At 34.0% G+C, this 12450-nt stretch overlaps 1 protein-coding gene across 1 annotated transcript; it reads right to left on the minus strand.

Annotated features, from left to right (window-relative positions):
• Positions 1-1590: 1590 nt before the first annotated feature.
• On the minus strand, positions 1591-10845 carry LOC128241015 (growth/differentiation factor 8-like). Its single transcript, XM_052958004.1, has 3 exons — positions 9671-10845; positions 3668-4035; positions 1591-3465 (listed from the first exon to the last, which is right to left on the minus strand). Exons 1-3 carry the CDS (start codon positions 10344-10346, stop codon positions 3082-3084), a joined length of 1428 nt encoding a protein of 475 aa, XP_052813964.1. The 5' UTR covers positions 10347-10845; the 3' UTR covers positions 1591-3081.
• Positions 10846-12450: the final 1605 nt, after the last annotated feature.

Raw genomic sequence — 12450 nt, forward strand, 5'->3', positions numbered from 1 at the left:
GGACACTTTCATATACTGCAGTTTTAGAACACCGAAACACAGTGCAGTTTTAGAACACTGTAATGTACTGCTGATTAAAGGGGCTGTCTCACGTATGATAAAATAGCGAGGAAAAAAGAATGTTGTCGAAAACTGATATAAACTTGGCATCGATGTGTACAATGCATTGAAACTTGATTGAAACTAACTGAAGTACCACATAGTTTACAATGTATCTAAGTGTAGCAGTTATTTCGTATTTTTCCATTTAAAAAAGATTACTGGGTATGTCTACCAGGTAGAATTCATTCCTTATGCGTGGTTGGCTAGTCGGTGTTATCACGTGATATTACCGAGGTAGAAGTATAGCTTAATTATGTCACCCGATTAGTATAAGCCTTTGTAGCTCAGTGAGTAAGACGCTGGACTTCAATTTTGGCGACGCGGGTTCGAACCCGGTCTCCGACACAATTATTTTTATACATTTTGGTACTTTTTTACAATAATGATATCAAAGCGTAACACATTCTATTAGATAATTGTCCTGAGATTCGTTACAGAAAAAACTTTTGTTGGTGCCAATCTGTGACACAGTCCCTTTAGTTAAGAACGCTGTTATATAATGCGGATTTAGAACAATGTAATATATTGTAGGTTTAGAATGCTGTTATATACTATAGATTAAGAACAGTTATAACTTACATATTTAAAACTCAGTAATATAATGAAGTTTTAGAACACTGTAATATACTGCTGATTAAGAACATTATTATATACTGCTGATTAAGAACACTGTTATATACTGCGGATTAAGAACTCTATAACCTACTGCTGATTAAGAACATTGTAATATACTGTAGATTGAGAACACTGTTACATACTGTAGATTTGGAAAACTGTTATATACTGAAGATTTAGAACGCGGTAGATTTCGAACACTTTAATATACTGTAGATTAAGAACACTATTATATACTGCAGATTGGGAACACTGTTATATACTGCTGATAAAGAACACTATATTATACTGCATATTTAGAACACTGTAATAGACTGTAGATTTAGAACATTGTAACAAACTGTAGATTTAGAACACTGTAATTTAATGTAGATTTAGAACACTTTGTTATACTGAAGATTAAGAACACTGCTATATACTCTGGATTTAGAACACGGTAGATTCAAAACACTTTAATATACTGTAGATTTAGAACTCTGATATATACTGCAGTTTTTGGAAACTGTAAAATACTGCATTCTGAGAACACTTTGATAAACTACTGATTCAGAACACTGTAATATACTGTAGATTTAGAACATTGTAATATAATGAAGATTTGGAACACAAGTATATACTGTAAATTTATAACAATTTAATTAATTTCACGGTCTTCTGCAAAGCAATCAGATTTTAAATTTAAACCTAGCAAAATAGTAATTTTTCCGCTGCTTTCAATTGTTTGAATAACGGCATTGGGAATTGAAAACGCGGAATCGGCCAAAACCAAAACCTCGAGAAAACAAGACTCACCAAATGAAAGCAACCTACAGTGTGTTACAATGATTTTCTTTGAAAACTAAACACCTAAGAACAAATAAACTCATATTTCTTTAAACTTTATTATGAAAGACATGAAAATGCTCGAAAGCACATATTTAACATCGGAATGCAGGTCACATTATTAAAGACAGATATTGTATTTGGTACCGAAAAGGTCAATTATGCACATGATATATAACTTGAAACGATCAGAATATTGACAAAAGTATTGAAAACGAAAAAACCCCACATACTTTAACATATAAATATTGTGCAATTGGGAGTTTATTGGAAACGATTAAAATAAAAATCAAACACATGATAAAATGCGTTCGCGAAAAGCACCATCACTCACGCAAAACGTCTGTATTATACTCGAACATTTTGGGAAAAAAAGGTTTTACCTACTATTGATATACTGTGCACTGAGACTGTAATAAAGGTAAATACCGAACAACCAGAGCACTTCAATGGCATAAAAAAGTCATTTCAAAGTGTATAATTTCGGAAAAGGCTGTTTTAGTGCATTGCTTGGCAAATAATACATATCAAATTTATCACGAAATGGCACATTTGTATCATACAAATCACATCACATAGTGACTTCGCACTACCTTGAATTGGATATTTCGGTTTTCCATGCACTTATAGCTATATAAAAGAAGCAATTTCTGACAGCCGTCAATAAAATCTCGTCTACTTCCTCCTACAACACGTTTATGCGTCTTTTATGCTGACATTATTATCACTGAATATTATTTACAAATAATTAACAAGAAATAAGTTATGAGTATAAAACATTAGAATGAGAAAAGGCGTGCTCGTTATTAATTTAGTACTTGCGTCAGCTTTTTTGAATAAAATATTGCATTGTAAAAATACTTCCATGCCCACAGCAATATGCTTTTTGACTTAATTCGGTACTAAAGTTTCACATCCATACATTCTGTTATACATAAACCATGCAGTTACTCGAATACCAATAAGTTAAACTTTTACATCAGTATAATCCCAGATGAACACATGAATTCCTTGTACCCTATAACAACCATTTTCATCCAAATATCTATCACTGGCATTCATGCATGCTTTTGAACCTTCATAGCGGATTTAATCCACTATTCCTTCAATATCCGTCCATTTCAATGCTCAAAAGCTCGTCCTAACTCATTGTTCTGCAACTGGTAAAGTCATGTATTCAAACTCGGGGAGCTGTTGCTGTCCGCAAAAGACGTCCAACAGCCATTTGGGAGAAATCCTCCCGTGTTTAATTTTCTAAATCTATATATCAGGCCTTGGCTGCGTCGATGTAAAAGGGCCATTTCGTCAGTGTCACAAAATCTTCAAGCTAGTTTCTACGGGTAGAGCAATGAGCATTATATCACCAAGGCATTGCACAACTCGTCATATTTTACGCTTGTAAACATCACGTAAATATTTAATATGAACATAAGTAAAGTATGCACCAAACTTTTTATCACAATAGAACCGAAGCAACATAACCTATCTAAGATAACACTGGGTGTTAAATGAAATAACTAACGAACACACTGCAACAGAAAATCACGAACACGCACATCTGTCCACTATCATTTTCTGCATATATGTGTATAGCACAGTGTGTTTGTGGTCAAAGTACAGCATGGCAAGCGGGTACCACTTTTGTGCAGCGCAGCATGGTGATGAATCGTTGGTCGCCTGTTGGATAAGATAGGCGGACGGGTCATTGTCCAAGTGTCTGTGCCTGCATTCACCAGAACAATAGTTAGCGGTGTAGCCCGTGGGCGCAATAACCCAATCCCAACCGAACTGCACGAAATCCACTCTGAGAGGGTATCTGCAACACGTTGTGCGTTTCTCTCTCTCCGAACATATGTTGTTTATAAAGCGCTTGGAGCGGTGGTGGTGGTCGTTGTGTTCCGTCGTGGACATCTCCAACATAGGGAACTGGAAGTAGGCAAAGTAACTGTCAGTTTCCTTTTACGAAATATAATAAGTTAATAATTAAATAAGCAAAAGAAGTGTATGTAATACATTCGGAAATATTAATTAATACATTGGAGTAGAATGACAGTATTTACATTAGAATGATTAACTTTCTATTCTGAGAAGAAAAAACATTTCAAAATCCGTAAATTCTGTTACTTACATGTTCTTTGTCTTCTTCGTTTTGAGGCGTCACCGCGACGTTGTTTCCCGCGCTGTCCAGAACATGGATGATGATGCCCCGGTTGGCCTCGGGACGTTTAATCCAGTGATGAGCAATGTGAGCAAACTTAAATTCCACCCACCCTTCCTCTGTCGTTTTCTTGTACCGCTTGGGGCCATTCAGAATGTCATGTGGCTTTGCTTTCATTTCAACAATGTGCAGGTATATCTCGAACACCTTTTTTTGTTTTTGAACTGTAGGTTTAATATAAATCCACAAAGACGCATCCTGGATTCGTCTGGACGTTACCGATTCCGGGATTTCAAAGTAAGTTGCCCCATCGAGATGAATGTTGAACTCCGCGGGGGCTGAAAGTAAACGATTATTGTAAATATCACAAGCAGATATAATATGTAGCGCTCTTAATAAGTATTTAAGTAATATATTATGAATTTAAAAAACATTCGATATACAAAACTATCAAAGAATTCACCGTTACACGGTTTTGTTTATGTATGACGGCCTGAAACATGATATCACACATATTTGGATCCGTCAGAACATTAAAATATATTAAACAGATATTTTATACTGCATAAACATTAAAATTGTCAAATAGGTAAATTGATGCATCAGTCGGAATCTCCTCGATGTTGAATATGTAAGACGAGCCCGGGGACATGTATAATGACTTTTAACCTTAACTATTTTATATTTACGAGCGCCAAGTGTTGTTTGTTTGTAAAGTTTTATGCACATACGGGGTTTGAAATTGTAAAGAGGCTAACTGAGCAGGAAATACATTCTTGGGGAAAATTATTTCAACAGTACCTGTGTCTTGTTCCCTGAACGATATAACCAAGTAGTATGTGGATGAAATGAAAATCGGTTTTATTTATTCAGTATTGATATTATGTTAGATATAGCCGTCGTTGAACATTTACTCTGCCAATATGATAGTACCTCGTAGGATCATTATATGAGTGAAGAAATATATTGCAGTGTCTCTGTTATGATCGGCGTTTCCGTGTCAATTTTCAAAATATCATCTTGCAAACGTTTAATGTGTGTATACTTTCAGATGATGTGTAGAACATTGTATATAATTATGAATACACCCTCTTATGTATTGGATTAGTATCAGTTATTCAGATGTAACTTGTTGAGAGTCAATCACACTATATTTACACCTTAATATTCCATTCCTTAAATGAACTGCCTTTCGGCAATTGCGTTCATCAACGCAACATCTTCGGATATGTTCGGATTGCAAGTCATCGCATAACAATATACATGAAAACTATTGATCTTGTTATTGTTTGTATTGTGTCAGCAGGTCCCGTTAAATATAAATCAACATTTTAGAAAGTGCTAAGTTATTATATTTTAAATGTTTTGTTGCCAAAAGTGTTTCAATTTTACGTTTAAAAGTGATTTCAAGTGGTTGATCTTTTCCAGCGTTATTGTGACGTCATTTGAAAAATGTTTCCGGTAACAGTCGGGTCGCCCTATTTACAGAATGGGTTAGAAAGGATTACTGAAAGGTTACCGAAATGAAATGAAGTATTTTTTTAACGTTTCTTTAATAAAATAATGAACTATTGGTGTAAATATTAGTAATAAATTGCGGGGTTGATGTCATTATCGGGGATATGAACGCAATTGGGCTGGTCAAAGTACACGAGGAGTCCTTCGGACTCCACATTCTTAGACCAGCCCAATTGCGTTCATGCCCCGATAATGACATCAACCCCGCAATTCCTTCCTTAAGAATGAGCGATTTGTTTTTACTTACTCTATCCTCTGAATAGTTTTTATAACTTTTTACTTTAGGTGCAAATACTTTGGGTCTGTTTCGTGTATAAACTCGGAAATGATTAAAACCTTTGACTTTTAGTTGTAAAAAGGCTATTAATCTATACTTTCTTGATTCTTTCAGATTTAATTCTACAACCCTCTATTTTTTTCACATTGATCGAAATCGCGGTAACTTAACAGCTCAAGGTAATTGATATGGCACTTTAGGCAATTCATGAAATCAATATTGATGCGCTGTGCATCTCGCTAGATCACATATTCAATGCAAGTTTTCCTCATTTTTCCCGTTAAATCGGAAAATGATGGAGCGTTTGCACTTAGCTATTTTATAGCTTCATTTCACATGCGCTGCTAGAATATAATTGAATCAAATTTTACAAAATTTCACGGATTTTTTTTATAGATGTCATACCATAGCCGAATTGCATGCGTCCATCATGACTTTAATGATTGGTGATGATTTGAACAGTATCAGCGACATTGCAAATAAAACACTACATTAACGAACTACTAGTATTTAATGTATTTAAATCAGATTCAATTATATAATTTATGAGTGTAGCGAGAGGCTCTAAGTCTATAAGTGGTTACATTATCAACATATATAGGTAACATGCCGTTGAGCTAAGATAGCGCAAATGAATGGTGCATTTTGAAGAGTAAACAAGGTTTGTGTTTATTTTGACTATTTAATACTTTCTTATTTTACAGGTTCAATACGGGTTTCTTTTATGGATTGTGTGATGAAAACAACTACCTTGCTCTTGAGACTGCTCTAGCAGCTTACATATGGATTTGTTCGAGATATTCTTGTTCAAACTAATAGTCATGTTGTCCCAAAACATATCTGCATTTTCCAAATAGGCTGGATATATATCAAATACATAATTTATCAGGGCTTGTGATCTTGTGTTATTTGAATTGGGTCATGCTTTCGTTCCAATGCCTTCTTTTTAATAAGGTTTAGTTATTGTTAATGACAAGATGACGCCGACTTATTTATAGTTTTCGAATTCCTTGATAAGGATACTGTTTATAAAGATTGGTAATTTATATGAGTTTATTCAAGTTTGCGTGACATTAGTCATACAGTTTTAGATGGTTTAGATGTTACCAGCCAAAGTTTGACCCATTCATTTTTTTCTGCAAGTCAGAGTTTATATATAGAATACTATCGTTAGGCAATAACTTTATTGTGGATTTGATCAATGAAAATATCGATGATATAGACCAAGTAAAGTTGCCCTTTAATCAATCCTTGTGAAACACTAATTGAGAAAGAAACGGTGTCGAAATTCACATCATAAATGACAAAATAGTGTCTCCTGTCACACTGATATTCGAAACTATTAAAAACGACAACAAAAATACCAATCCGTTCAAGTTTTAACAAGAGAACCTAGTGCAAAACTTTATCAAAGGCGTTAAAAATAACCCGGAAAGCGGCTCTTTTTTCTCTCCCGTCGTCAAAAGCTTGGCAAATTGAATGGTAGACGTTGACAGTCGAGTCGTTTTGGATAAATCGAAATTGAACGTACGTGCTTTGTTTTGCAAAATAAATTTAAAGGCGTGTGTGGGGATTCTTTTGTTCGATGATCTTGCTAAAGCCGTATTTGTGGATAACTTTTCAATATCCTTGCTGATGACACTCGATAGAGAGATAGGTCTGTACTTATGAACAACCGAACCTAGTTCTTCTTGGATATGGCACATGCATGAGGCAGTTTCCACTGCCGAGAGACTTTGTATTGTTGTAACGAATAGTTAAATAGACTAGCTGGATAGTTCATCAGGAACTTCTTTTTTTAAAGAAAAATAGTGTTCGCAAGGCCCGAACCAGCGGCTGTACCTTATTCAAGGATTCGAAGAGCAACAGGCACTTACTGCGGGTTTATATCGATGTTGGGTAATCAGAGGTTAGGGCATCTGCATTATTATCAATATCAGAAAGATTTAGAAATTGATATCTTTTTTCTAAAACATATTAGTTTTAATAATTGTGTTTTATCGTATATTTGGTAATTTTATATTAATATGGGGATTTTTTTTTCGTGTTGGTTGGTTGGAAAAGGAAAAGCTTTATGAGTTTCCTTAAGTCTGTATTCTGAAGTTGATCACGTAATGCAGATACCAGTTATTAAGAATGATTTGGTTGGCTTAGCGAATTCAATTGTTTTATTTCGTAATTGCTTGGAGATTGTCAAATGTGCCGGATTCTTTATTAATTTTGTTATATTTTAACTATTCGTCTAAATTTGAAGAACAAAACACACTATGTTTCACGTACATGCGACAATATGCGGCTGGGCGATATAACACTTTAATGAAATACGCGTCGGTACTTTTTGTGTACTTTTTAGTTCTCGTATTTATGCTGGATGCCAGCAGAGAACAAAAACCTTTTGTCAAAACATCTCTTACATATAAAGCAAAACATGAACATTCTCGGGAACATATGTATGATATAATTTTTTATATAGACATATGTAGTAAAACACATCGGGGATTGTTAGTTAAACGAGAAATATCATTCTAGCAGCATGATGTGTGACTGGCAAATACATCACACATTTCACTTTAGTCTGTTTACCATAACACATTTCACTTTAGTCTGTTTACCATAACACATTTCACTTTAGTCTGTTTACCATAACACATTTCACTTTAGTCTGTTTACCATAACACATTTCACATTAGTCTGTGTTTGTTATACCAGTCGTATTGGAGAGTTCGGAAGTCTCGGCATATACCACCTTGTTAGATACATCATAAAATATCGTGATGCAATTGCCTTTAATCTAAACACGATCCATGTCTTGTGACGTGATTTGGTTTGTAACTCTTTGTGTCACGGCAGATAAAGTAGTGTAATACGATAAATTGTATCTGTTTTGGAAATGTTAGTGTATTTTAGCTTTCAAGTTTAATCATTAAATCAAACTAACGAAGCGTGCATATTTATCACCACTGATATATTGAACATAGTATGCACACTGAGATAAATTTGGAGTTTATTGTGTCGACCTGTTCTACGTGTAGCTTTTCTTAGCAGTGATTTTTCATTGTACGTCGGACAATTCCAATAGAAGCCGAAATGTACTTCATGTATTTGTAGTTTATTGGCACATAAATCTAATTTTCGTAATGCAAAAAAAATCACCATACAAGACAACACACAGTAAGCATCATTTGTATTAATATATTAAGAAATTGTGTCTCACAGATTGAGAAAAATATTCTGTATGACATTTTATCTTTACTCAGTAATGCAATTTTTTATTTTGATAAAAAGTCCTTTAACGTCACGTTATTAATGATTTCGCACAACCCAAATACTATTAGAAACGAAATTAAATCAAACAAAAATTTGGAAGTGGAAGTGAAACTATATAGGTCTGGTGTTGTACGCCGTGAGCGTTTATTGGCTTGTGCTAGTTCCACACTGGGTTAGTGTGCCAATGCAGCCATGCCTTCAAATCAAGACAGTGCTAGAATGAGAGATGTGCCAAGAAACAGGCACACAACTGATCCATTGCAATTTAATTGTTACCCGATGATTCAGTTTCGTATGTAACTTAATCATTATGCGTATATGTTAGTATCATGCGATTTAAATATGTAACACAAAGCGTTTGAGCCACGTTATATAAATTTGTTTTTATTCAAGACCATTTTGAAAATAGTAATTTTTGGTAGAGATCAATCAGGTGTTTAATGTACGGTATTCATAAAAATACATTAAACAACTCGAATATAATTTTCGTGTTAGCTTTTCGTGTTAATTTCCAGTTAATTTCCTTTGTTTTACCTATTCAATGGGATATGGTTTCCATACTGACATTTTGGATGGAATGAATTTGCTTTTTACAGAATTGTTGTGTTTATAATGAAGTTATCATGTTAAATATTTTGATGTAAGAGCCTAATTCATCGATGCGATTGTAATTAAACAAAGTGCAATGGTGCTAGATACATGTATAACTGATACTTATCTCGAGGCAATATGGCAAATTGTATACCGACAGACACGTTCTATGAATTAGCAACTAGAATTTAACCTCATCTGATTATTTTGCATAAAGCATTGATCTTAATATAAAAATAATAATAAGGCATATGAAACACATACTTTTATACACAAATTCCTATTATTAATAGTTCGATTTAAAGAGTAAACGGACTTACGTTTCTGCGCTATGGTGTAAGCCCTTTTTATTTGGCCGTACAATTCATCCTCCGGGATATAGGTATTTTCGTCGGAAGCTGGCTCATCAGCCAGCATCATGTGTTGATCTTTAAGACGCTGAATGGACGGTAAATTAGGTATCACCTTTCCTGTCATGTTAGGAAGATTGCTGCTGGAAAATCCTATTTTATCTAAAATTGTATTTCTAATTGTCTCTATCCTAATTACCCTTGCTTCTTCGCGCAACTGGCACGTTGGACACGTAAGGTTTTCGTCTCCGTCCGAAGTATCATTTCCTTTTGGTTGCTTGTCGTTTAGGTTAGAGTCAATGACACTGTCACTCTCCTCATCTGGTTCCGCTTGGACGTCTGTATCATAATTGTAGTAATAATAATTAAAGTCGTCATAAGGATAGTCAACTCCATATTTTTCTTCGAATTCCTGCTTCCTTTTGTCTCGGTCAGCAAGCGGATCTTCTGAAATTTCGTAGCGCTTCATTAGTTGTTCTAAATAATCTTTTGGAATGTCGTCTTTGTTTTCAAATGTTCTTTTTAAATTCATCGAGCTTTTGTCCCTTTCTTTATTTTGGATTTCTTTCTCCTCGCTTTTGATTTTAGCCATGGAACATACAGTCGCACATAGACAAACATATACAACTGAGGAAATAAAATTCATTTTGCTAATTAAAAAAACAAACTATTTTCTTGGTGTATATAAACTGTCCTATTTAACCGTGTAGTTTAATTAAAACGATTTTATTTCATGAAAAATCTACATAGTTTCCATTATTATTTAATTCAAAGTATCCGTTCGTTCGTTGATCAGCTCGCCTGCCTATTAACGATTGACATGCTTTCAAGGTTTGACTGATCTTTTATACCAGTACTGGTCAATGTAGCTACCCCAAGGCTGCATTCTGTGTATTGGTTAGCCGTCAGTTGTAACAATCCGTTTTTACTAGAACAGTTACTTTCTGCAATGCTTGATATTAATCACTGCAACATGCGTCGAATATATCCCATTTTCGTTTTATTCCTGAAATATGTTAGAGAATGAATACCACGAACGAACGCCGATCGCGTGCCAGTTAAACAGCCAATGACTTTAACAATAATATCAGATTGTTAAACGATACAAGTTTAAGAAGGTTTGTCCAGTATCTAATTCAGTCGCTTTATATGATCCAATATGTAATGCTGTCTGGTGGAGGCTTTGTTCTGGCTTTTCGGTGGCATTGACACATTGCATCTCAGAAGCATTTTGATAGCCTCGGGTTAAAAATCGGTTCACTGTTTATCTCTTGATAGAAAAGTTTTTTTTGATTTGCCTATAAATACGTAAGGTATATTGTTCCTCAGAGTATATATGCTTTACATTGAATGCGCTGGACAAAAGAAAAACAAGAACACTGAAATAAGTATTTGAAATGTACATTTTTATGAGTATATATATATATATATATATATATATATATATATATATATATATATATATACTTTTTTAAGATAACTTCAAGAAAATGTTGTTAATAAAACTTTGTAACGCATATGTACATACAAGCCTAGTCTTAAGTGCCAAGTATTCTCGGGTCAACTTCAACTTAGAATAGGTCAGTGGGATGTCAAACTTGTCAACATTAAATATTTAAGTCAACGTTAAGTATGAAGGGGGTAAATATATCCTGCAGGCATAAATGTGGCCTACATATATACAAAGTTGATTGACATTTTCAATACACAACTTTTCTTATCGTTGTTTAACATATCATAGCAACTCAAAAGGTTTAAATCAATATAATAGTTTGAAGATTAATGTGTTTCCGATAAATTGATGCATGTTTGTTCTGTCGGTGATGTTAGTACGTTGTGTGTGTCTCGGTCAGTTTCTGTTAGGCATTCACTGTTTGTGTTTTAAAGAGGGTCTTGGGTAAATGTTTTGGCTTCTTGGATTGTCCATTTAGTTTCCAATTTTGTATTTAAATACATTGGTGTAAGTATGTAACTATGTATTTTCAATAAATTGCTTACTCCCAATGGGGTTTATACATCAAAGAAAATGATATTACATTTTGCTTTTTAGGTACGAGATATATGTTTAGTATAGTAAAACACATATTGTAGGTCGAACTCAACAGACACAATTGGAAAAAAAATGCTTCAAACTTTTACCGATGATCAAGTTTTATGTGAAGATTACTGTCATTATCTTTGTAAATGTTCGTTTTTAAATCAATAATGTAGAAAATTAGTTTTGGAAAGATATCTTAGAAACATGAATTGTCTTTAATTTCCATGCGTCTCTGATAAGCGGTACTTATACTTATATGAAAATACTCTCTGTCAGTTAGGCAGATTTGTAGTTGTTGTAAAGAATACATTTGAAAACCCATCCGGATGGCCAACATGTTAAAACCTTTACACATTTTTGTATTGTAAACCAATATGTTATGTAGTTGTGTTGTTGTTTCCTGTTGTATACAACCCACAGGCTGTTCAAGTATTTTATACCTTATATCACATGTGTGCATGCCGAGTGTATTAGCAAACTGAAAACTGAGATCACACACATACGGGAAGGCCAATATGTTTATTTAAACAGCCTTCCATGTTTTTGTTTAACTTTTATTGCTTTCTTTAGACGGTATTTTTCCCTAGCCTTGATATCTAATTGTATGATTGTTACGTCCCTGTAAATTAAAAACAAAACAAAACGCTAAGCCTTACCATTTGTACGAAGCTCATAATTCCAAGGTTTTCTAAAACTTATTTGTATAATGACC

The sequence above is a fragment of the Mya arenaria genome, chromosome 1, assembly GCF_026914265.1.
Source record: "Mya arenaria isolate MELC-2E11 chromosome 1, ASM2691426v1".
NCBI lineage: Eukaryota > Metazoa > Mollusca > Bivalvia > Myida > Myidae > Mya > Mya arenaria.